This window comes from Miniopterus schreibersii (genome assembly GCF_964146895.1).
Source record: "Miniopterus schreibersii genome assembly, chromosome: 3".
Lineage (NCBI taxonomy): Eukaryota > Metazoa > Chordata > Mammalia > Chiroptera > Miniopteridae > Miniopterus > Miniopterus schreibersii.
In genome coordinates this window covers 2,330,161-2,354,172 of record NC_138103.1, presented here as the reverse complement: position 1 = coordinate 2,354,172, position 24,012 = coordinate 2,330,161, and the positions used below count along the sequence as shown (strand labels likewise).

The following is a 24,012-nucleotide window of genomic DNA, read 5'->3' as shown; positions in this document are numbered from 1 at the left end:
GGCTTAGCAGCCTTACGCAGAGCAGCCCTCCTTCCCTTCAGTTAGCGAGAGCAGGTGGGCCATGCGTGGGAGAGAAGGCATCCCTTTGGCCTCTTCCAAAGGACACATACTTTTCAGTTTGTCTTTTACTTTGGAATAAACACACACACCCCTCTGGAAAAAATACAATATACTGCGTATTTTATGTGGTCAAACTTAATTTTTTCTTTTTGATTATTTTTGACTCTTTACTGGGAAAAAACTACCATTTTTGTCCCATATTTGGAAAATTTTTTGCCTGTGTTTCCTAAAAACTTAATTTTTATATATTTAATTTACCTAAACTTTATTTTTAAATATTTGGGATTTTTTTCTATTTAAAGGAATCAACTAACCATCCTGTATTTGTTAAATGATTTGTATCTTAAGTGATTTATGACAATTCCATGACCCTCAATTTGTGTGTGGGGGGGGGGGGACACGGGACTTTTTTTTCTTGTTCCTGTTACAAACTTCTAGTTGATTATGAGGCCTTATCTTTCTTTTTGAGTCACAAGTGGAGGTCAGAAGCTCTTGACATGACACTACAGAATCTACTAGGAGAGTTTTCCAAATTTACTAAGGCGTGAGAAAGAACCACATGGTGCACTTTTGAAAAATACAGATTCTGATTTGATAAATCTGTGAGGCTGTAGAATCTGTTTTGTTAAGTGCCCCGTAGCAGTTCTGATTAAGCAAATTTGGGGATCATTTCTAGAATTGTAAGTGATGAAAGAGGCTTTCAGAGCAGTCTGTTTTTTCTTTTAAAGCATGCGCCTGTATCTGAGAAATACATCTTTCATTATCCCACTTTTCTGAATCTCACGTTTTTGGGCAAGATCTGATGGACAGGCTGACCAGAGATCTTGGAAATGCCATACTGTGAATATTGTGTGGTTTCCTCAGCTCTTAAAGAAGATCTGTACTTTAGGACAGATATTCCTTGTGGACATATTTTGCTAAAGAGCAGAATTTGTTAATAGGGTGATGTCATCCTGAATTTCATTAGTGAAGCTCAGGGAAGTAACTTACTCAGTGACGGCTTCTCTGCACTGGTGATTTCAGGTGGGAGGTGTTTGGGTAGGAAAACAGAGTTCCTTGAGAGCAGATTCTGTGCTTTCCAACCAGGAAAAGTGTTCTGCCCATTCCTCTAGGATTTGTGAAGTGAATTAAAATAATTTAACTTAATATTTATTTTAAATTAGAGATCTAATTTTGAACTGATTGTTTATGATATCTTGCTGTTTGATATTTTTCCTTACTTAGGAACTTTTAACAGAAATGTTACGATTTGCTTGTACACGTATAAAATATAAATGGAGTCATTTCTCAGTCTCCTCGGGATTGGTTCTAGGACTCCCTCGGACACTAAAATCCATGGATGCTCAAGTCTCTTAGATACAATGGCGTAGTGTGTGCATGTAACCTGTGCACATCCTTCTATATACTTTTTTTTTTTCTTCCACATACAAGTTTTTAGTTTACTAACCCTCAGGAAAAAATCTGCACAATCGTGGCAGAAAACATCATTGAAGACCGTACTCCTCCTTTCTGCAGCACCAATCAGACCAGCAGCCCCCTGACTTCTTCATCCTGCTCTTGTGTTCCTTTTGTGATGTTCTTGATTTCCGTTTCTTCTCACACAGGCCATGTCTCGCAGGTGTATGTTTGGGTTCATTTTTCTTTGCATGAGCCAAGGAATCATGGGCCATCCCAAAAGCCAGTTGTCTGGCTACCCCAAAATAGGTTCTGATTCCAAATACAAAGATGACATCTGGTGTGACCTTGGACATTTTGCTAGTTTTCCCCAAATTCTGTCTTAGGTATTGTTGCCTTCCAGTGAAGGATGTTGGAGACCGTTTGTTTCTGCTGAAGGAATTGGTTGGTCTTGAACTTCCTGGTCCAGATACTGACTGTCATTTATGATGGTGGCTGACCCTCAAGCAGCCAGGGGGGAAAGGAGCCCTCTTGTAGACTTTAAATCATCTCTAGATGACTTATTATACCTAATACAATGTAAATGCTATGCAAATAGACGTACTGTATTGTTTAGGGAATAGTGACAAGAAAAACGTTCAATACAGACCCAGCTATCATAGGCCTAATTAATAGTTATGTTGCTAACATGTCAGCAACATAACGATTTTTAAAAAAACATTTTTATTGCTTTTTAGAGAGAGGGGAAGAGAAAGAGAGAGAGAAACACCAATTGGCTGCCCCCTGCACTCCCCATACTGAGGATTGAGCCTGTAACCTGGGCATATGCCCTGACCAGGAATTGAACCTGCAGCCTTTTGGTGCGTGGGATGAGGTCCAACCAACTGAGCCACACTGGTCAGAGCATAACTATTTATTTATTTATTTGTTATTTATTTATTTATTTATTATTTATTTATTATTTTTTCAACCTGAGGTTGGTTTGACTCAGTGGAACCCAAGGATACGGAGGGCTGATTGTACAGTTTGTTATATTTCATATTTGTTTTTCTGTCTTATTTTTTAAGTTTTTAGATAGCCATTCACTTCAACCTACTTGCTAAGGATTAGCAGAAGTGAATGGATTGGCAAGCATTTAGGTATTTTTCAGGTTGATTAGTGACACTTAAAACTGCAACCCTTTATCCACAAGCAAAGTCTAGTGCCGCATCTGTGTGTATCAGGTTAAAAGCCAGGCTCCCTCTGTGCCCTTCATTCCAGAAATCCCTGAAGTTAGTACAAGACAGGGGATGAATATTACACAGGGGAAGTGTCCCCTATTATAACCATCCGGGATGCTATCGACGAGTAAGGAGATGATTTTTTTTAGTAGTATTATGTTTGGCCCTGTTTAAAATAAATTTTATTTATAAGCTTGTTTTAATTGAATAGAACTGCTCTTTGCATTGTTCAGCCAGCTGGCTTCTTTCCTCTCCTGCCCCTAAAATAGGAGATGGAATTAAAGTTATTGGGCCTCAGGTGCAGGCAGGTTGCCTTTCCTCCGTTTCCTGATGAAAGCCACAGTGTGGGAAAGCAGCAGAGGTTGGAGACACTTTCTCTGGAGTTTCTTGTGGAGAATTTTCTCATCTGCTTGGAAGTTTTCATCAGGTTTGTGCCTTTGAAAGTCTGCATCCCGGGTGATAATGCTGCTGCTCACCAGGAAAGCTGGAAAATGTTATTTCACACACACTCGTTTGCCCTTCTCTGATCACCAGGTAGATTCTTTAAAGGGAATGTTATGGAAAGCTACCATCTTATTTTAGTGTAGCAGCTAATCTATAAATGACACTTGTTTTTAAAAATAGCATTTGAACAATTATAAGGATTTTTTTTTTTTTTTTTTTAAGCATTGAAAATTTGTAGTTTAACCTAATGATTTGACAGTGTAGAAATTTTGCACTTGTCAATTATGCCTAGTCTCATTGTTTGAGAAGGCGGGAAATTTTTTCTTAATAAAAATAAAAGATATTTAGGCAAATCTGACATTGTTGTTCTTATGTGAGAACATTTCTGAGTAGCTTTAATTGGTACATGCATCCTGTCTTCTGAGAGCTTAACTGAATAGTTTTGTTCTTCCTATATAATGATACATATTGAGATTAAAAATAGAAATTCTAGGTGAATATAAAGTTTGCCAAAAGAAATCTTAAAAAGCTCTCTAGTCTATGAATGCTTATTAAGTAATACTTTTACCTGGTAAAATTTTAACTGTTTCAGCCCTTTTAAGAATTCAAATGCAAATCTATATATTTTGGAGGTCAGTTTAACATTTCATTCTGTTAAAGTAAAATTGTGTCTAATATGGCATTTTATATACTATGCCTATTATTTATACAAGTACTTTTAGAAGATTTACAATGTAGCCAATATGAAAACTATTATGCAGAGCTAAATTGTAGACTTTAGAAGGATAAGAATAGAGGGAGGGCTTGAGGTATGAAGAAGGCCTGGTGATTGATGTTTTGGGGATTTTGCAAGTAATCTTACTTTAAAGATTTAGAAAAGAATTAAATTTAAAATAACTTTAATTATTAATGAATAAGAGTAAATAACAGAATTTGCTTTTACAAATTTAGAATGTAGTATATTTAGAACTTTGGATAGTAAATAGTCTTATTATCTTTTACTTGAACATAAGACAATTGCTAAGGTATTTTTTCCAATTTAACTATTTTTTAGGCCCAGTTGGTCGTGGCTCAGCGGTTGAGCATCGACCTAGGATCCAGGAGATCGTGGTTCGATTTCCAGTCAGGGCACATGCCCAGGCTGCAGGCTCCATCTCCAGTCGGGGGCATGCAGGAGGCAGCCGATCAATAACTCTCTCATCATTGATGTTTCTCTCTCTCTTCCTCTCCCTTCCTCTCTCTGAAATTAATAAAGATATATTTAAAAACACACAAACAACAGAAAACAAAAAAACCCACTATTTTTTAGAACAGTTTTAGGTTTACAGAATTATCGATAGGATATTTTTACATAAGAAATGCCATCAGAAAATGCATAAATATAGCAAAAAATAATCTAATTGTAACATTGGTTCATTTCACTGTTTTGCAAAGTCTTGATTTGGAGCACTATTTAGGAAAATACTGGTTTAAATTCCTTGAGTAATGTTTTCATTCTTAAAAATTAAGACTTATTTATGGTCAATTCAGAGTTTTCTCACCTACTTTAAACTTTGGAAAAGACAAGTTATGTCACAGTATGGCAGGAAAAAAAAGTATAGTAAAGCATTTTAGTGGGTCTATGTATATTTTATACTAGCAGAGTGAAACTCGTTCAGAATACTAGTCTGGTATAGATAGTACAGTGTTGTGGCTGTTTAGGGTGTCTCTTCACATTAAGGACCATTTGGACTGAGCCTGTTTTCTGCTGGCTCTGGCTTATTTTATATTTTCAATTTTTTTTTTTTTTTTTAATCCTCACCTGGGTATTTTTCCATTGCTTTTCAGAGAGAGAGACACACACATCAGTGTGAAAGAGACATCGATTGGTTGCCTCCTGCATGCACCCCATTGGGGGCCCAGCCTGCAACTGAGGTACACATGCCCTTGGCTGAAATTGAACCCAGGACCCTTCAGTCTGCACGCTGGTGCTCTAACCACAGAGCAAACTGGCCAGGGCTGCTCTGGCTTATTTTAGAGCAGAGATTTGTTTTTCAGCAGCATCCTAACCAGCCACCATTGTTGCCTTGCCTATTTCCTTCTCCGGATCATTCTTTCTCCCTCCCATTTACTGGTCCTTAGTTATTCCACCTCTTGAACGTCCGTGCTTTACACCATTTCATCCTCAGCACTTTTTTGTGGTGGTTTTTGGACTCAGTCACCTCGCATATGCTGACAGTTCTTACCCTTTTCATTCAGCCATGGCTCTTCAGCATTTGCCGTGCTGGGAGTTGGAAATGCCTGTGATAAAGGGGGGGAGAAATAAGAAAGCAGCACCCGGGAGCACGTGCCGTTTAAAGGATGCCTAAGAGTTTTGTGGGGGCCAAGGAGTCATAAAATGCTTCTAAGATTAGCTGGATGTGGGAGGGGGATGATTAGTTGTTTCCTAGGAAAGCGGGACAGTAAAATTTACAAGAAGGTATCAAGGCATTTTAGGCAGAAGGAGTATTCTGAAAAGAGCATGATACCTTTTAGAGAATTGCAGGTGTTTGGTGTGGAAGAGGGGGAAATGGAGTAGGTGGATGTAGCAGGATGGAATCTGGAGAAGTGGTAGATAGCAGCAGTGCTGTGGACTTCGGGTTAATTCTGAAAGCACTTTAATGATACAGATAACATGGGGAGAGGTGGAAGTGTGGGAGGATTGGGGGTGGGAATCAAGACTTGAGCCCAGACCAGTTAGGTTTTACAAGAGTAAGTTGATTGGGGCCTAAATCACAGCAGTGCCATTGGACATAGAAGCTGCACTTGAATTATCTCAAGGAAGTAACTGGGGACCTGCTGACTGACTAGACCTGGAGGGGTCGAGAGAGTCAGAGGAAGGTGTCCCTGCTTGAGTAATCGGTAGATAGTGAGGCTGTTGACTGAAATAAAAACTTCTCGCCCACCCCTCTGGCACTTTGGACTCACTCTGGCCTTTACATCTTTTTCCCATTCCTATGCAGACCTGTTCTTGTTTATCCTCACGGGAGGGTATTTTTTCTATTGATTTTTAGCGAGAGTGGAAAGGGGGGGTTGGAGGAGAGAGGGGAGAGAAAAACATCGATTAGCTGCCCTGACCTGACCGGGGCTGGGGATCGAACCCATAACCTGTTCTCGTGCAAGCCAGTGCTCTAACCACTGAACACACTGGCCAAGGCAAACCTGTTTTTTAGGTCTTGCCATTTCTTCTGATTCTACAGTGCTTGTGACAAGGTCTTTCCCACCTGTATGCTGAATCCTAAACCCATACTTTCAGTTCAGATTTTTACTGAACTCTAGAACTGTCTATTCAATTGCATTCTATACATGGATGTCCTGTAGCATGGTTTTCAAAGTTTGTCCGAGACCCCTGAGAGACTGCTTGAAATTTTCATGAGATCCACAGTGTCAAAACTATTTTCATATAATTTTGTTCTGTTTACTCTCGTTCTCTCATCAGTGTGTACTGGAGTTTTCTAGAGGCTACATAATATGGGTATCACTATAAATACGATGCAGAAAGAAATGTGGGAATCCACCTGCCTTCTGTTAAGCTAGATATTAAAGAGGTTCCAAAAATGTAAAAACAATGCAAGCTTCTCACTAACTTTTTGTTTTGGAAAGTAGTTATTTTAAAAATGTATTTATTTTAATATGTAAAGGGTTTGTTTTTAAATTAATTAAATATTTTTAAATTTCTATTTAAATTTCTGATGTGGTAAGTATCTATAGACGTAACCCACATAAGAGATCTTTGGTGTACGCAGTGACTTTTATAAGTGTAAAGGCCTCTTGAGACCAAAAAGTTTGAGAATTGCCATCCTACAGTAACAACAAACCTAACATATGAAAAACTAGATTCATTCTCTCACCTACTTCCCAAACTTAATTTTTGTGTTCTGTTTCATATCCTGGTTAATGGGGCCACTGTCGGTCTTAGTTCCAGGCCAGCAGCTGGGGGTTGTCCTCATTCCCCCTTTTCTTAGCCTAGACGATAATAGTGATCACTGACATTCATTGAGTACTAACCATGTACTAGGTACCACTCTTAGAGGTTTATATCTGTTATCTTTTTCATGCTTCGCAGCAGCCCTGCGTGTTGTAGGTATTGATGTTTACCCCATTTTACAGGTGCGGGAGGAGAGATGCAGAGTGGGTTAAGTGCCTTGCCATGGTCATGCAGCTAGTAAGTTGCAGAGCCAAGATTTGAGTCCAGCCAGTCTGACCAGTACTTATTTTCCCTGGAACAGTTTATGAGAGATTGACCTTACGTGTTTCTTAAGGACTGTGTATACACTCCCTTTAAAGTCACCTGGGCCTGGTGCTTTTTAGAGAGGGAAACCTTGGAGGGCCCTTTCATTGTCTTCTGTTGTTGTTTTCCTATAGGGTCTTCTATGAGCTCATTTTGGTCGGTTACATTTTATGGAGCAGAGGCTGGGAAACTAGAGCCTGAAGAAGGCCAAATCTAGATACTCCCTGCTTTTGTATATGAAGTTTTATTGGAACACAATCTTATCCATTCATTTGCGTGTGGTCTATGGCTGTTTTGTGCTACAACAGCAGAGCTGAGTAGTTGCAGCAGAGACCTAATGGCCTGCAAAGCCCACAGTCTTGACTCTCTGGCCCTTTACAGGAAAGATTTGCCCAGACATGTTACAGAACATGTTTAGTTTAGCTGGCTTTCTGTTTTATTGGCATAGGTTGTACGTAGTATTTTCTTGTCTTTCCAGAATCTCTAAATTTGAAATTGTCTTTTTTTTATCCCAAGGACTATTTCTGTGTCCGTTCCCCCCCCCCCCCCGCCCCAGTATTTGGCAGTACTAGTTTCGTCTGACTTACTGTAACACTGTTATGTTGGTGATGTTGGTGTTCCATCTTAGGCTGTTTCTTAAAAGTATGTTAGTAAGAAAAAGGAATGTATGCTTGCATTGATCATTGAAACCACCTGACACTGGTGATTTAAAAATGTCTCCATTTCTTCTATGCTAATTAATCTGTGTGTTTTTCCTCCCTCTTCTGGGATCATTGTTAAATACTTCCCTCCTCCAGCTTTTCAAATTATTTATAGAGTTGAGCCTAAAGAAATATTTTAATTTTAGAAAATCTTCTCTTTTTTTCCATTTAAAATTTTAAAAAATCAGGTTAACCAGTAGTTTATTCTTTTTTCATAGAATTGAGCCTTGGATTTATTGGTTCACTTTTAAAGTCATTGGTTTCTACTTTTATCTTTACTAATTCCTCCTTTCTGCTTCCTTTGGCTTGTTTTTTACTTGAGCTGGATGTATTATATTCATTGTTTGTTGAAAATAATTAAGGCTATGAATTTTTCTTGGAGCACTAGTTTAGCCATATCATAAAATATATTATGTGTATTGTTTTCACTATTATTTTCTTGATATCTCTGCAGTTTTGGTACTTATTTACTCAACTCAAATTTCATTTAAGGCAGTTTTATTTGCTAGTGGTGTTTCTAGTGTGATTGCACTGTAATTCAGAAATGTCTGTAGTATTCCTAGTTTTTGCGATTTGTTGATGTTTTCTTTAGAGAGTGCGTGTGTACTTTTTATGACTGTTTCTTGGATACTTGTCAAAAAGGTGTTATCTGTTTTCAGAGTATATCATTTTATTTTGGGGGGCTTTGTTTGTTTTCAGTTTTTCTCTTTCTGTCTCCATTTGGTTTTACATGTTTTGAGACTAAGGTTTGGTATATGAAGGTTCTTAGCTATTTATATCTTTTTAATTGGTTTCTTTTATAAATACAAAGTATCTCTTATCCTTTATAATGCTTTTCTCCTTGAATTTTTTAAATCTCATATTACTGTTGCTTTCTTTAAATTTTGTTAACATTTCTTGGTAGTACCTATTTCTATATCCCCCTTACCCCCAATTTTTCTGCATTGTTTTGTTTCAGGAGCAATTTTTGCAAAGTATAGTCCTTAAATTTGATTTTTCTTAACTTAGTTTAAGAGCGTTTATTAACAAGTGAATTTAACACGTGCACATTTATTGAGATTACAGATGTTTTGGGGCTTATTCTCAGCATCTCATTTTGTGTCACATATTAACCACAATATTGGGATGGTTCTTTTTATTGCATTTTCTGTATCTGTTGAGTGGATCGGGTTTTCTTATTTTCACTTTTTTCTCCTTCCAGTGGTTTGGATATATACTGACATAAGTTTTAACTACACATGCAAAATAGCCAGTATTATACATTTTTTATTTATATCTGTTACCCAGCAGTTCCACCCTTGCCTTCCATGCCCCCTGTTTACACTGTTAGAGTCTCCTTTACTCTTCACTACTACATCCCATGTTCACACCTGTGATTTAACTTCTGGTTACTTGCTTTCATTTTGTAATTAATAATACATTCTCTTAATGTTTTTACTGATTTTAGTGAAGTTTTCTGGCCCCAGAACTGAGTACCTGTCTCAGCCTTAGTTTCTTCCTGCACTTGGCTGATAAGAATAGCAGTTGTTTGAAGTAGGAGTGGGGTTGCTGGTCGCATGTGAATCCTGCTTTCGGATTCCTGGTCACTTCCGATTAGTGTTAGATTCTCATACATGTCTTCATGTGGGCCATTCAGTGTGTCATGAGGTTATCTTCTGATTCCTTGACTGAACATTAAAGAACATTTTCTTGTTGCCATTTCACACAAATAATATCTTGTCTGGGTATTAAATTGCTGCCACCATCATTTCCTTCTAATACAGTGGCAGACAAGTCTGTTTTTAGCAGAGGGTAACTATCCCACTTGAAGGTATATTCAGTACCAGATGCCATGCTGAGCCCAGTACTAATAGTAGTGTGTAAAAGAGGAGTTAAGGTTGTTGTTTCCTTGTAATTATATAATTATATATACTGCGGTGGGGGGGGGGGGGGGATTCAGAGGCACTTTAGAATATCCAGTGCCCAACTTTTTTCATGACAAAGGAATGTACATTATTGCTGCATTCTGGGAGCATTAAATTGTCTGGGAGACAAAGTTTTCATACATAAAGAAATTAGATCTAGAATGTACTTGGCCCAAATGATTATTAAGAGACTTTCATTTGCCTTTCAAAAGAATGGAAAGGATTCCGAGCAATAGATGGAATGCCTGTAAATTTTGTCATTCTTCCAGAATGACAATTTGCTTGTATTACTTTAGAAAAACCAGAGTCATAATTTAAAAAATAAGAGGCCAAAATCCTATGTTAAAAAGTATTAGTAATGTAATCTAAATTCATTAGTTGTTCAGAGAAAGGAAGCACTAGGTGGAGCTAGACTTAAATGAGAGGAGGCTGCAGGGCTGAGGGTGTGTAAGAGAATTTGGGTGACTACTGGAAACAACACAAATGACCAGCACTTTATCACAGCATCCTACACATTGTAGGCATTTGGTAAACACTTGTTTTACTTCACCACAGTAATAGCTTCTGTTTACTGAGTGTTTACATTATGCTGCATACTAGAGCAGGACTGTTCTGTATAGACAAGGGAAAGACCGGGATAGCCCAGCTAGTGAGTTGCAGGCTGTTTAATTTCAGGCCTGGAGCTTTTAACCTTTGAGCAGTTTTCTCTAGTGTCCTCACCATCACATGGAGAGGTTTCACTTTATGTGACAGTGGTGTTTATGAAGATGCTTCAGAATCTCACAGAAACATTGAACTGCTACAGAAGTTGAAGGTGATAGTGTGCCACTGTTGTTGCAGCCTCGTGTTTATAGCCTGTTGATATAAGCTCTGTGAATCGCCACATATGTAAGTAAGGACAGCTCTGCACAGTTATCCCTGTTTCACAGAGGAGCCACGGGCTCAGTCAGATTCCTGCACCTCACCCAAAGACCCAGAGCTTAGGGAAGGCCACCTGGGCTGGAGTTCAGATACCATGCTGCCTCTCTGTAGTTTTGGAGATTGGGTATATCTTAACTGGTTTAAGGCATTTCTCACAGTTTGTTTACTTACTTAATCTCTTCTAGGAGTTGAAAAATTCACTCTCTGTAGTTTCCAGTTGTTCATAGAGCACCCAAGTGGCAATTTCTGAGATTTATTTCTCAATTTTGATTAGTCTCATAGATTTAATCCTGTTATCTTTGTATTTACTTCCTGTTCTCAGTTTATTTGATTCAGACTTTACATTTTAACAACAGAAACATTGTTAACTTTGCCTTTTTGTAAGGAAACGGATAGATTGTTTTCTGCCCCTGTCCTTGTGTTGTCTTTCAAAGATGGAAAGTGGAAATCAAACACATTAACGTGATGCAGGTTAAGTAAAGTTACCAGGGAGCTGAGGGTTCTTTTAGGGTTACCAAAACTCGGTTTGCCCCTGTTGTTATCATGAGTTCCACAGTTGTATAATGAGGGTTTGACCTCCGATCAGGGAACGATAAGGGATGGGGATGGTGAGCATGAGCTGTCATTGGGCCCGGGAATGCCGGTGGTCTCCATGACCTCGCTGGGTAGGGAGTTAGCAGAAGGCAGATTGACTACTGGCAGCGATTTCTCCTAGGAAAACTGGAGCCCATGAGTGAGGATGTCCCCACACTTTAAACTTTTGTTCCTTTAGGATTGTTTTTCTTAGTGACTTTTTACTTAGATGGCTAACCATGGAGGTACACTTTACTGGCTAATCTTTTCCACCCCTTTTCTTTTGTCGGGATCAGTGCCAGAACAGATAAAGCCCAGTGTAAGCCAGCCTCAGCCTGCCAACTCTAATAACGGCACTTCCACAGCAACCAGCACTAATAATAATGCCAAGCGAGCCACAGCCAACAGTCAGCAGCAGCCACAGCCGCCACAGCAGCAGCCACAGCAGCAGCCACAGCAGCCGCAGCCACCACAGGCCTTGCCTCGGTATCCTCGTGAAGTACCACCACGATTTCGCCACCAGGAGCATAAACAGCTTCTAAAGAGGGGTCAACATTTTCCTGTCATAGCAGCAAACCTGGGATCTGCTGTTAAAGTGTTAAACAGCCAGTCAGAAAGCAGTGCTGTGTCAAACCAACAGCCACAAAATAACGGAGAGGTGCAGAGCAGCAGAGACCAGTCAGGTGAGAGAAGGCATTTCTTACGAGACTTCAGCTGCCGTCAGTAGCGGTGTAGCAGGTTTATAATTCACGGCTTTGGGGTGATGTGTCTGTATTCATTAGTATCTGGGTTGCAAAATAAGAATCTGTACAGGGAGTTATGTATAGGGAGTCTGGAAATGTTGCCTGTAGGTCACTACCCATCCTACTTTAAAAATGACGATTAATCTACTCACCCTCCAGGTTCTACCTATTTTAATAAGCACCTTATAGCTTAAATTGATCATAAGACTATAGCTAGAATTGAACACTCCCCTCAAGCTACGTGCTAAGCAGTTGTACATATTATTGCATTTAATCCTCAGCAACCTTGTGAGGTGTAAACTGCTCTTGTCTCCACTTTTCATTAGAGGAAACTGAGGTACCAGGCCATGAAATAACTTGTCCAGACCAGTCAGTTAACCATTTACCATTAAAAAGACTACACTCGTGGAAATTATATTCAAACAGAACATGCATTCCGCTGTTACCTCAGTGCCTTTTCTCAGTGCAGCAGTGATTGTGAGGCAGAAAGTACATCTGGTGCGTGACTACAGCTTCCTCGAAGCGCAGTGTGTTTTGACATGTTCTGAGAGGTTCTGAGGGTCGGTTGGTTTCCCTTCTTTCACCAAAGTATTTTGAATCTTTTATCAGAAGCCAGCTAGAGAATTGAGGAGATTCAAGGTTCCCACCCATGAAAACACGGGTACTGGAAATGGATGGTCTTGAGCCACATGGACCTGGTTTTTAAATCCCAGCTCCACTGCGTGCTCGTGTGTCTGCGTCTCACCCGAGCAGCCCTTTCTAACCGTCCCGGGAGAGTTACTCATTACTGCTGCTGTGCTCTCTCTAGAGTAGGAGCTACTCTGAACCCCATCCTGAGTTAATGCTCTCCCCTCCAAAAGCTTACTGCCAGGTTAGCTTGGCCAGATCCCTCAGCTCACCCGAGCCTCTCTCACAGTCTGTAAAGTGTGGACAGGAGTATCCAACCTATCAGGTTGCTTTGAGGATTGAATTATGTGACATGTTAAAGCAAATAGTTTAGTGCCAAACACTCTGGCACTGGGTGGATTACCTCCCCTGAAAGTGCAGAGACCTCCACTCTTCAGGAAGAAGAGTCTGCTTTAGACTCACCCCTCTCATGCCCACTATTCGATATTTGGTTTGAAGTTCATCTGGGAAGTCAGATTGGAAGCCAATGTATTGAGTCTTCAGCATAATAAAAAATGCAGTTAAAATCTTAGGGGAGGTTATTATATAACAAATGCTTGAGTACCTACTACAGGCTAAGCAATGGTGGTGTGGTAATTAAACAGGGAAGTGGTTGGTAAATTTAGAAAATGATATATGTTGAATATGCTTTTTCAATTTGGGAAATGAAAGAACAAAACTGAGTTTGAAATGGAAACAACTGGATATGGGTCAAAAAATCCAAAAGTGTTACAGATATACATTCAGATGACAAGAAGGCCTAAGATGTGGGCATAGGAAGACGTCTTCAAAAAAGTCTGAGAAGGCAAAACATCCCACCTGTTACAAAAGGACTTTACAAGGGTGAACAGTGTTAATGTGGAGGGTGCGGTGGAAGTCAGGAGGGTGCAGCAGCCTGACTGCAGCCAGGAGTTAAGTCCGCACACACCTGGAGCGCAGGTGCTGAAGGAAAGCAGTCTGCAGAAGAACCAGATGTGTGCTTTTGTCTCTTTTTAAACATCTGTGAATTCCCACCTACCCATATATGTCACGTGTTTACATTAACATTTCTTTGTGGTGCTACTAGGAAGGATAGTGGAAACTTTAGCCACAGAATAGCCTACAGCCCACTGGGTGTCTGAATCGGAAGATTTCATAGACAGTTAGCTCTGTCCTGGCTCCTGATGGGTTACTATAACAATATAGCGACTAACCCTTGAGGTGCTTACTGTGGCCCACTGACTGTATTAGTGCATTTAGTCATCATTTATAGATGAGGCGCATTCATTCCACGGTCAGAGGTTGCCGGGTGGTCGTGAGGAGCGGTGCCGTGGACAGCATCCACAGCACGCGCAGTAGCCCAGAAACGGCCTTCTCGTGAGCTGCGTGCAGTTCAGCATCGTGGGCAATGATCTGTTTTCATTTTTGTATATTTGTATTTACATTTGGCCTTTTGTTTCCTAAATAGAAATAGTTAATGGAGTAGAATTGACATTTAAATTAATACATAGAATACATACATAGAAATGCACTTAAAGTCTTTGTGGTAACAATGAGGAATGCTGGATGTGTCTCCCTTTTCCTCATATAATGCATTTCTCATTTATTCTGTGCAGTCTCGGAGTAGGGATAGTACCTACAGGAGATTGGGTACTTTATAAATCAGAGGTCGCAAACTAAAATGCCTTTGCAAGCTGGCAGGTAAGTGAAATAGAAGGTGAAAGGGAGTGAGGGGCCAGGGGTGAAGACTGATTTCTGTTCCTGCCTAAGATCCTTTACATGCTTAGGTTAGGCTTTGTAGAGCCCTATGCTGGTCAAACCAGACAGCTCTGCAGGCTGAGCTCAGACACAAGGACGCTTTCAGTTGATGCTCTGAGACCTCTTGCAGTCGGTTCTTTTGAGCCCTAAGGCATCAGGCCCTGCTACTGCCCAAATGACACTAAATTTGGGGCAACAAATGCTTAACAGGGCTGGCAGCAGTATTGTCTTTATGGGCCAAACCCACATTTTATCATCGTGCTTACATGATAAATACAGACATTGAACAGATAGAACAGCGAGCCCTCCACACCCTCCACCCGAATCCCCCAGTGGTTAGTACTTACCCATCCTGATTTCACAGGCATCCTCTCCCCCTATCATGTAGACATGCATGTGCACATGTGTGCTCAAACATTCATTTCTCTTCACCTTAAATACTTCACAGGTAATTTCCTAAGATTAAGGACAGTGTCCTACGCAACCATGGTACTATGATTACCCTGAGCAAACGGGGGCACTCACATTTCCACTGGCTGTCCCAAGAATGTCTTTTTGTTTGTTTATAGTATGGTATCATTTATAGAAAATATAAAGCATGCAAAACAACATTATGTATTGCCTAGGGATGAATTAAAATACAGCATTTTGAGGCTACCTGTTCGGGACCCTTCTCACTGCAGCAGGAGCTGTTTTGTCTCCTTTAATAAGCTTTTGCTTAAAATATATAGCATTTTGAGAGGTTACCACTCGGTTACCCAGTGGGAAAGGAAAGGCATGTAATCAGGGTTACACAAGAGTTTGATACTGTAATGAGTAGCATCTTTCTTAAGGTGAGCAGCATGTGGGTATCTTTATAGTACTCTTCGTACCCTTTCCTGCTTTTGAACTTTTTCTAAAAGGAGCACAGGGACATTTGAGCTAGAATGGTGAAACACTAAGACTTGGGGCTATATGAACAGAAATGTTAACATTAAAATTCCCAGGGATGTTTAACGATTAGAACACTATCCATCCACCTGTGCTCCTCAGTCTTTTCGGTGTGGTGTCCTCGCTGTCCTGGAACTTCCCCTCCTCAACCTCTACTTGGCACCTTCCTCTTGGTCTGTGAACATACACTCAAGTCTCTGTCATCCTTTAAAATAAATTCCTTTAAACTCCCATTCTCTTGAGACTATTACAGAACTTCTTTCCTCCACTTTTCTCAGGGTTCTTGAAGGAGCAGCCCAGACTTGCAATCTCTAAACCATTACTTCAGTCCTCTGTAATCTGACTCCTGCTTACTTGACTAACATAGCTCTTACCAAGGTCACTGATCTTGTGAATGTCAGGGACAGGCTTAGGTTTACTTTTAAATGGGGTAAAAATCAGACTTTTCTATTTTTATCTTAATAGGTATCTACGTGTTTTTTGTTGATCACTTTCTCCTTAAAGCTCTTTCATTTTTTCATTTTTCTTTGACTGGTGCTCAGATTTTATTCCCTCCCATGGCTTTATTTCAAATCACTCCCCATTTTTAGGTTCGTATCTTCAGCTGATTTTGAGCCCCTCACACTCAGCGTGTCAAAAATTGAACTTATTCTCTTGCCACGTGCCAGTTTCTACTCCTGGATTCTTTCGCTCAAAAGGTTGGCAACCCCCGTTCATGCAGTCCCCATCTAGAACTCTTAAAATCATGCTCAACTCCCCTCTTTCTTCTTAGTTTTTTGCAGGTCACGGTTTACCATGCCCTGCTGAATTTAACTCCAAAATGTCTCTGAGCTTTCCTCTTTCGTCTGCACTGCTGCCACCATTGGCCTGGCTGAGGCACTCGCCATCTGGTCTAGAGTCCCAGCCCCAGAATGTCTTACAGCTGTCTCCCAGCTCACTCACCACGGCTCTTAACCCAGAACCCAGTCATGACCCATGTGTTGTAGTTGGTTGTGGTTCTGCCATTGTTGTCTTTAATCTAGAACAGAGGCTGGCTTGTAGCCTGATGGTCACCACTCCCATTCCTTTGCATGTTGTCTGTGCCTGCATTCAAGCTACAGTGGCAGAGTATCCATTGGAGTAGTTGCCACAGAGATCATCTGGCTGGCAAAACCTAAAACATTTACTAATGGGACTTTTACAGAAGTTCGCCAACCACTGGACTAGAGGCCAGAATAACTGGAAGAAACATTTTGTATTTTCTCACTTAAGTGATATTTGAAATTGTGTGCCTAAGATTCTCTCAATTTCCAGTGACACCATTTCATACTTTCTGGAAATACTATTAAACTCCAAGTACTATTTCTGAAGGTCTTTCCTTTCCAAGAGACTGAAAGTCTCTAAGGCAGAAAGCACGCATTTACTTAACTAAACATGCTAAAATGTGATAAGAAAAATACATGAATTTGCCTGGATCTAAATGGGTCCTGAATAAATTACTTGTCATATGGCCACTCTTTGTTCGGCCCCACAGGCGCTCTTTGGCCTTCCTGAGCAGGTGCTGTGTGGCGCACTGTTGTATTCTTCATCAGGTGGTGCTGGAGCCGCTTCCTCTCTTTAAGGTGATTGTGTGTGAGAGTAGGATGCTGGGCTTCTCCTGTTTTTCAGTGACGTGTAGTCATCCAAAGTTTAGTTGCCTCAGTAGTGCAGTGCATAAAAACTTATATTTTGTGACAGCAAAACTCCACTGTCCCCTTTGCTCCCACCTGCACAGGGACCTATAGTCGTATTGTTTCTCATTATTTCCTGTGAAAGCTTTATGGTCATCTACTTACTGATGTTTCTGTACATTTATTCTCATTTGTAGTGATGGGTTTTGGCTTCCTTTCCTGGAAGGGAACTAGGTTATTTGTCTGCTTCCAGTTATGAAGGAGCCTGGCTGTGAAACATTCTAGTTGTGATTGCTGAGGAGTCTTACTCTTTTTACAGCTTCAATTAGACTAACATCTCTACACACTCGCACACGCACGCACACATACACGCCTGTGTCTCTTAGAGTTTTCTGTCTGAGCTACAACATTTTCATAACTAAAAGGTCCTTGTGGATCCACCTTGGTAAATGCAATTTTTGAAATAGCCTTTTAATTTAGTTTTTTTGGAAGTGTCAAGTTAAGTTCCAGATTAAAAATGGAATTTTATCGAATAATTACTGTTGGCATCTCTCCTTATTTTCTTAAAATACATAAGAATGTATAGCAGAAGACAAATTTAGACCACCACCACCTCCAAACAATGTGGGGGCCTGGTTCTGAGAGAAATCCTCCCTCACAGCTCAAGGTCTCTGAGAGAGTTAGTTTTTAAAATGTGTATTTTGCTGGTTCTTTCTTTTGATGTGTGTGGACATTGGAAAGCTTCACTTTTTTAATAAGTAGTGAAGTCTGTATCTCCTTTTAATGGTTTCTTTCTTTGCTTTTATGTGTAGAAAATTCTCATTCAGTAATAACTTCATGTTTTCATTTTTAACACTTGGCTTTATTTGGAAAATTGTCTCATTTTTAAAAATCTTTTAAAAGTACCGTGGCCCAGCCAGGCATGGCTCAGCGGTTGAACATCGACCTAGGATCCAGGAGATCTCAGTTCGATTCCTGGTCGGGGCACATGCCCGGGTTGTGGGCTCGATCCCCAGCAGGGCGTGTGCAGGAGGCAACCGATCGATGACTCTCTCATCATTGATGTTTCTCTCACTCCCTTCCTCTCTCTGAAATCAATAAAGACTTTTTTTTTAAATATAAGTACTGTGTATTCCTTTTCCCCTGTGATTTAAAGGGCTGACCTCTGACACGTGCAGGGGTCTATTCCTGGACTCCTGTTCTGTTCAGCCGAAGGGCCTGGTATCCAGCCCCTCAGGTAGCTCGGCTGTTTCACGGCTCAAGAGTGTGCCCCCCCCCCTTCACACTCTTCTTTCTGAGATTTTTTGAAAATTTTCGCTTGTTTATATGAATTTTTAAATCACTTTAATCAAGTTACAGACTCCTGTTAGCAATTCCTTATAATTGAATTAAACTTCAGACATCGTCACAGCTTCCTGTTGAGGAAGTGTGCATACTCATACTCAATCAAGTTGTCTTCAGTATGGCCTGCAATAAATGTAGTCACATAGGACTTCAAGGGTGTTTGTAGCTTATTCCAGGTTGCCTTATGGTTTTTTGTGGCTGTTAAAATGAGGCTCTTCTTCCCGTCCTGCTTTCCTGTTGATTATTCCTGGAGTATAGAAAACTATTGCTTTTTAAATGTTAACTTTTTCTGTTTCTTTTCTATCTTTACCTCATTTTGGAGTCATATCGATAGGTTAGTATTTCCAGCACAAGGTTGAGTAGTAGTGCTGATGACAAATATTCCATCTTTCCCCTGTTATGGGAATGCTTCTGACATTTCATTGTTAGATCCCAGGTCCTTCCCTTTATTTTCAACTTGGCTACTTTTGTCTAACATTCTAATTCCCGCCGTATGGAGGTGGCAACACACACACAGTACAGAGCAAATGATGGCAACAGAAATACTTCTGCTCTAGCCCATAAGGAGATGGTGATGGTGGCTTCTTTGTTTTAGATCTGGAGAAAAGTGGATGGATTTGGGACTTGATAATGTTTGCATTTGCTGTACACACGAAGGAATCAAGGCTAAACCTTAGGTTTTAGGAAATTTACTGAGATGAGGAAAATTAGCCAGTGAGCGGGATCATTTCTCCCTTTGGGAGGAGGTCCTTGTGGTAGGGGTACCAGTGCCCAGGGTTGCTTCGTGGACTCGGTGACCATGTGCATGTGAAGCACGGGGGCATAGTGCTGAGTGGTGTGGCAGTGCAGGTGCTGGCGTGTTGGTTTGTCTATATCCAATACTTCTGACGGGCTTTTGATACCCTTTATTTCCTTGTGGGTTTGGGAAGATGACAGACTTTGTCAGCTTAAAAAAGACTCTTAAACAGGGAGTGAAGGTCCCTTATAGAACTTTAAAATACATATATTTGTTGAATTATATATACATTTCCAGTGTCTCTCTAGCAGCCCTTTTTTCTGCTACTCTTTATAGTTCCATCACCTTTTGATGCTTAACAATTGTGCTTTGAGAGAGAATGATGTGAGATGGACCTGATTTTCGTGTCCGCCTTCCTCTACAAGAGTTACATTTGTTTTCTAGGCCTACAACCTAGTGGTGGGCGCATTAGGCCTGGGGCATGACTTGAGTGCAAAGCATTGCATATGCTGATGACTACTCTAAAGAGTAGTAATGCAACCCCCTAAGGACAGTCTAAATGCAGGCCGTAGCCTAATGCCTGTGAGGACTTTCCCTTAAACCAAATCGGGAGCCCTAGAACTGCCTGCCCTGCCTGCTGGAAAATGACTAGATGGTAATATGCAGCAGTAGCTCCAAGACTATTGGATTATATGGCTGGTCATTAACAGTCTTCAAAATCAGCAGTTGATTTTTAATCATAGGCATCCTGTGGTCGTCAGCATATCAGTTTTTTTGGAAGGCAGCTATGCTCACCACTATACCACCAATGCCCGATACCAGTTTTTTTGTAGTCGTTCAGTAAGCAGGGCTAGGCAGGTAAATTAAGACATTTTTATGAAGAAGAGAAAAGCTAAAAATATCCTTATGTGCCGCATCAGGCTGAGTGTGAATGCTCATGAGTGGGAATGTCATGGCAGAGACTTTGTAATTCTATGAAGGGGCCACACGACCCAGATGTGTGTGGAAAAGCTGCTGTAGCCTGGCGGGGGGCTTGGCTGGTTCAGCATCATCCTGTGCATCAAAAGTCTGCAGTTCGAGTCCTGGTCAGGGCCGTCAGTCGATGTTTCTCTCTCTCTCTTTTACTGTCCCCCACCCCTTCCTCTCTCTAAGCATGTCCTCTGGTGAGGATTTTAGAAATAAAGCTGGTCCAAGGAAGAAAGGCTGGAAAAGGATTCCCGATATACAGGAGTGAGCAGAAGTAGGTTTACAGTTAGAATACAGTGGTGCCTCGGTTTTCTAACTTCTCCATTGACGAATATTTCGGTTTACGAACACGGTAAACCCGGAAATAAATGCTTCGGTTTTCAAACAAGCCTCGGAAGTCACATATACCACACGGCTGCCACTGGGGGCAAGATCCTGAGGCCTAGCTGTTGGCTGTGGATCCCTCAGTTTTTTAACGTTTCATAACTCAAACGGTCTTCCGGAACGGGTCACATTCAAAAACCAAGGTACCACTGTACAAATACAATAATTAATAATAATGTTTATAATATTAATTATTATTGTATTTGTATTACAACTATAGCCCTACTTTGCCCATCCCTGTGTTTCTAATACATTTAGTTTTGCCTGTTCATTGTCTTCACCCATCTACATCTCAGCCTCTTCTCCCCCTGCCAGGCCTCTAAGCCTGGTTGCTTCATACGTGCTAACACATTATTACCACCTCATCCTGCCTGGCTCTGAAATTCTTCTACTTGCTGATAAGTTAGCAGTTCATTCACTTAGCAGGTATTGATTGAGGAGCTCTTATGTTCCAGTCACTGCTCTAGGCTCTTAGGACAACATGGGTAAGCAGAGTGCAGAACTCCCTGCCTGTGTGGCACTGATTAGTGTATGTGGAAAGTGTCTGGATGTAACCAGTGCCCTTGCAACCATACTGTGAGGTGCTATATCTTGTTGGTGTAGAGCAGCCACATTTATCACATAGCCATCTATTTTTTAAACACTTAATAAAAATGTACTTCTCTTTTATTCTAGATACAAACCACAACACTTCTGCATCTCATTATGAAAATTCGCAGCGGGGACCTGTGTGTTCTTCGAGCGACTCTAGCACAAACTGTAAAGATGCTGTTGTAAGCAACCCCCCTGAGAAAGCAGCATGGCCCTTGGTCCCTGGCAGTGATCCAGAGTTGGCTTCAGAATGTGTGGATGCTGATTCCACCTCCAGTTCTGAACCAGAAAGAAGCATCACTATCATGGCTTCAGGGAGCACAGGTGGTGAAAAAGATTGCCTTCGAAACAGCACTGGACTTGGTTCCCAAAACAAGTTTGTGGTTGGTGGCAGTAGCAATAGTGTGGGCCGTGGAAGTAGTACTGGGCCCTGGGGCTTCTCCCATGGAGCCGTAATAAGCACATGTCAGGTCTCTGTGGATGCTCCTGAGAGCAAGTCAGAAAGTAGCAGCAATAGAATGAATGCTTGGGGCACTGTAAGCCCTTCATCAAATGGAGGGGTAAATCCAAGCACTTTGACTTCAGCTAGCAGCCACGGTGCCTGGCCAGTATTAGAGAACAGCGGACTTGCCCTAAAAGGGCCTGTAGGCAGCAGTAGTCCTGGCATCAATATTCAGTGCAGTACCATAGGCCAGATGCCTAACAATCAGAGTATTAACTCTAAAGTGGGTGGGTCTACCCATGGTACCTGGGGAAGCCTTCAGGAAACTTGTGAATCCGAAGTGAGTGGTACACAGAAGATTTCATTCAGTGGTCAACCTCAGAATATCACCACTGAAATGACTGGACCAAATAACACTACTAACTTTATGACCTCTAGTTTACCAAACTCCGGTTCAGTACAGAATAACGAACTGCCTAGTAACACGGGGGCCTGGCGTGTGAGCACAATGAATCATCCTCAGATACAGGCTCCATCGGTTATGAATGGCACTTCCCTTCCTCACCTTAGCAATGGAGAGTCAAAAAGCGCAGGCTCTTATGGTACTACCTGGGGTGCCTATGGCTCTAACTACTCTGAAGACACATGTGCGAGCCCCGACGGCCAAGCTGATGGTGACACTGTGAACGCAACTCTAATGCAGCCTGGCATGAATGGGCCTGTGGGCACAAACTTCCCGGTGAACACAAATAAAGGAGGAGGCGTGTGGGATTCTGGGGCCACAAGTTCCCAGAGTGCATCCTGGGGAAGTGGAAACGGTGCAAACTCGGGAGGAAATCGAAGAGGATGGGGAGCTCCTGCACAAAACACTGGCACTGATGTTCCCAGTGTGGAGTGGAGCAAGCTGCCTGGCAATCAGCATTCCAGTGACAGTGCAAATGGCAGTGGTAAGAAGTTTACAAACGGATGGAATTCTACTGAGGAAGATGACCAGGGTTCTGCCCCAGCTCAGACGAATGAGCAAAACAGCGTGTGGGCCACAACAGGAGGTACCGTGGGCAGTGAAGGCAGTGCAGAGAGCACTGGACGCCTCGAGGAAAAGGCCACTGGGGAAACTCAGAGTAGAGACAGGAGGAAAATTGATCAGCACACGTTACTCCAAAGCATTGTTAACAGAACTGACTTAGATCCGCGTGTCCTGTCCAACTCTGGTTGGGGACAGACTCCTATTAAGCAGAATACTGCCTGGGATACCGAGGCATCACCTAGAGGGGAAAGAAAGACTGACAATGGGACAGAGGCCTGGGGGAGCTCTGCAACACAGACATTTAACTCAGGGGCATGCATAGACAAGACTAGCCCTAACAGTAATGATACCTCATCTGTATCGGGGTGGGGAGATCCCAAGCCTGCTCTGAGGTGGGGAGATTCCAAAGGCTCAAACTGCCAGGGGGGGTGGGAAGATGATTCTGCTGCTACAGGAATGGTCAAGAGCAATCAGTGGGGGAATTGCAAAGAAGAGAAGTCCACATGGAATGATTCGCAAAAGAACAAACAGGGCTGGGGTGATGGACAAAAGTCAAACCAAGGGTGGTCTGTTTCTGCCAGTGATAACTGGGGAGACACGTCAAGGAGTAACCATTGGGGTGAGGCTAATAAGAAATCTAGCTCAGGAGGTAGTGACAGTGACAGGTCCGTTTCTGGCTGGAATGAACTTGGTAAAACTAGTTCTTTTACTTGGGGAAATAATATAAATCCAAATAATTCATCAGGATGGGATGAATCTTCTAAACCTAACTCTTCCCAGGGATGGGGAGATCCTCCGAAGTCTAGTCAGTCGATGGGTTGGGGAGATTCGGCAAAGCCAGTCAGCTCTCCAGACTGGAACAAGCAACCAGATGTTGAGTCTTGGGGAGTCCCTCCAGCTCCAGGCAAACCCTCTGGTACAGGCTGGCTGGGAGGACCTATTCCAGCCCCGACAAAAGAAGAAGAACCCACAGGCTGGGAGGAACCGTCCCCAGAGTCCATACGGCGCAAAATGGAAATTGATGATGGAACCTCAGCTTGGGGAGATCCCAGCAAATACAACTACAAGAATGTGAACATGTGGAACAAAAATGTCCCAAGTGGCGGCAGCCGCTCAGACCAGCAAGCACAGGTGCACCAGCTGCTGCCTTCTGCAAGTGCCATCTCTACCCCAGAGGCAGGCCGGAGCTCCGGTGAGTTGTTACTTTGTGGCGTCTGATGGGTCTTACAAACACTTCACAGGACTGTGAGCCTTGTTTCAGTTTACTTTATGATAAGATGTGTTTAACAGAGTGTTCACTGCACACAGAGGCCTCTTTTACTCTAATCCA

General features: G+C 41.7%; 1 protein-coding gene across 12 annotated transcripts in view; it reads left to right on the top strand.

Moving 5' to 3' along the window:
• TNRC6A (trinucleotide repeat containing adaptor 6A) overlaps nt 1-24,012 on the top strand; it is a 172,915-nt gene that overhangs the window by 124,130 nt on the left and 24,773 nt on the right. For 10 of the 12 annotated variants that reach the window (XM_081131129.1, XM_081131134.1, XM_081131130.1 and 7 more), the window contains 2 exons: nt 11,764-12,150; nt 21,298-23,874. In XM_081131129.1, coding sequence (XP_080987255.1) covers nt 11,764-12,150; nt 21,298-23,874 — 2,964 coding nt within the window. The remainder of the gene's footprint in view (nt 1-11,763; nt 12,151-21,297; nt 23,875-24,012) is intronic. The other 2 variants (XM_081131126.1, XM_081131127.1) reach the window with 1 other exon arrangement.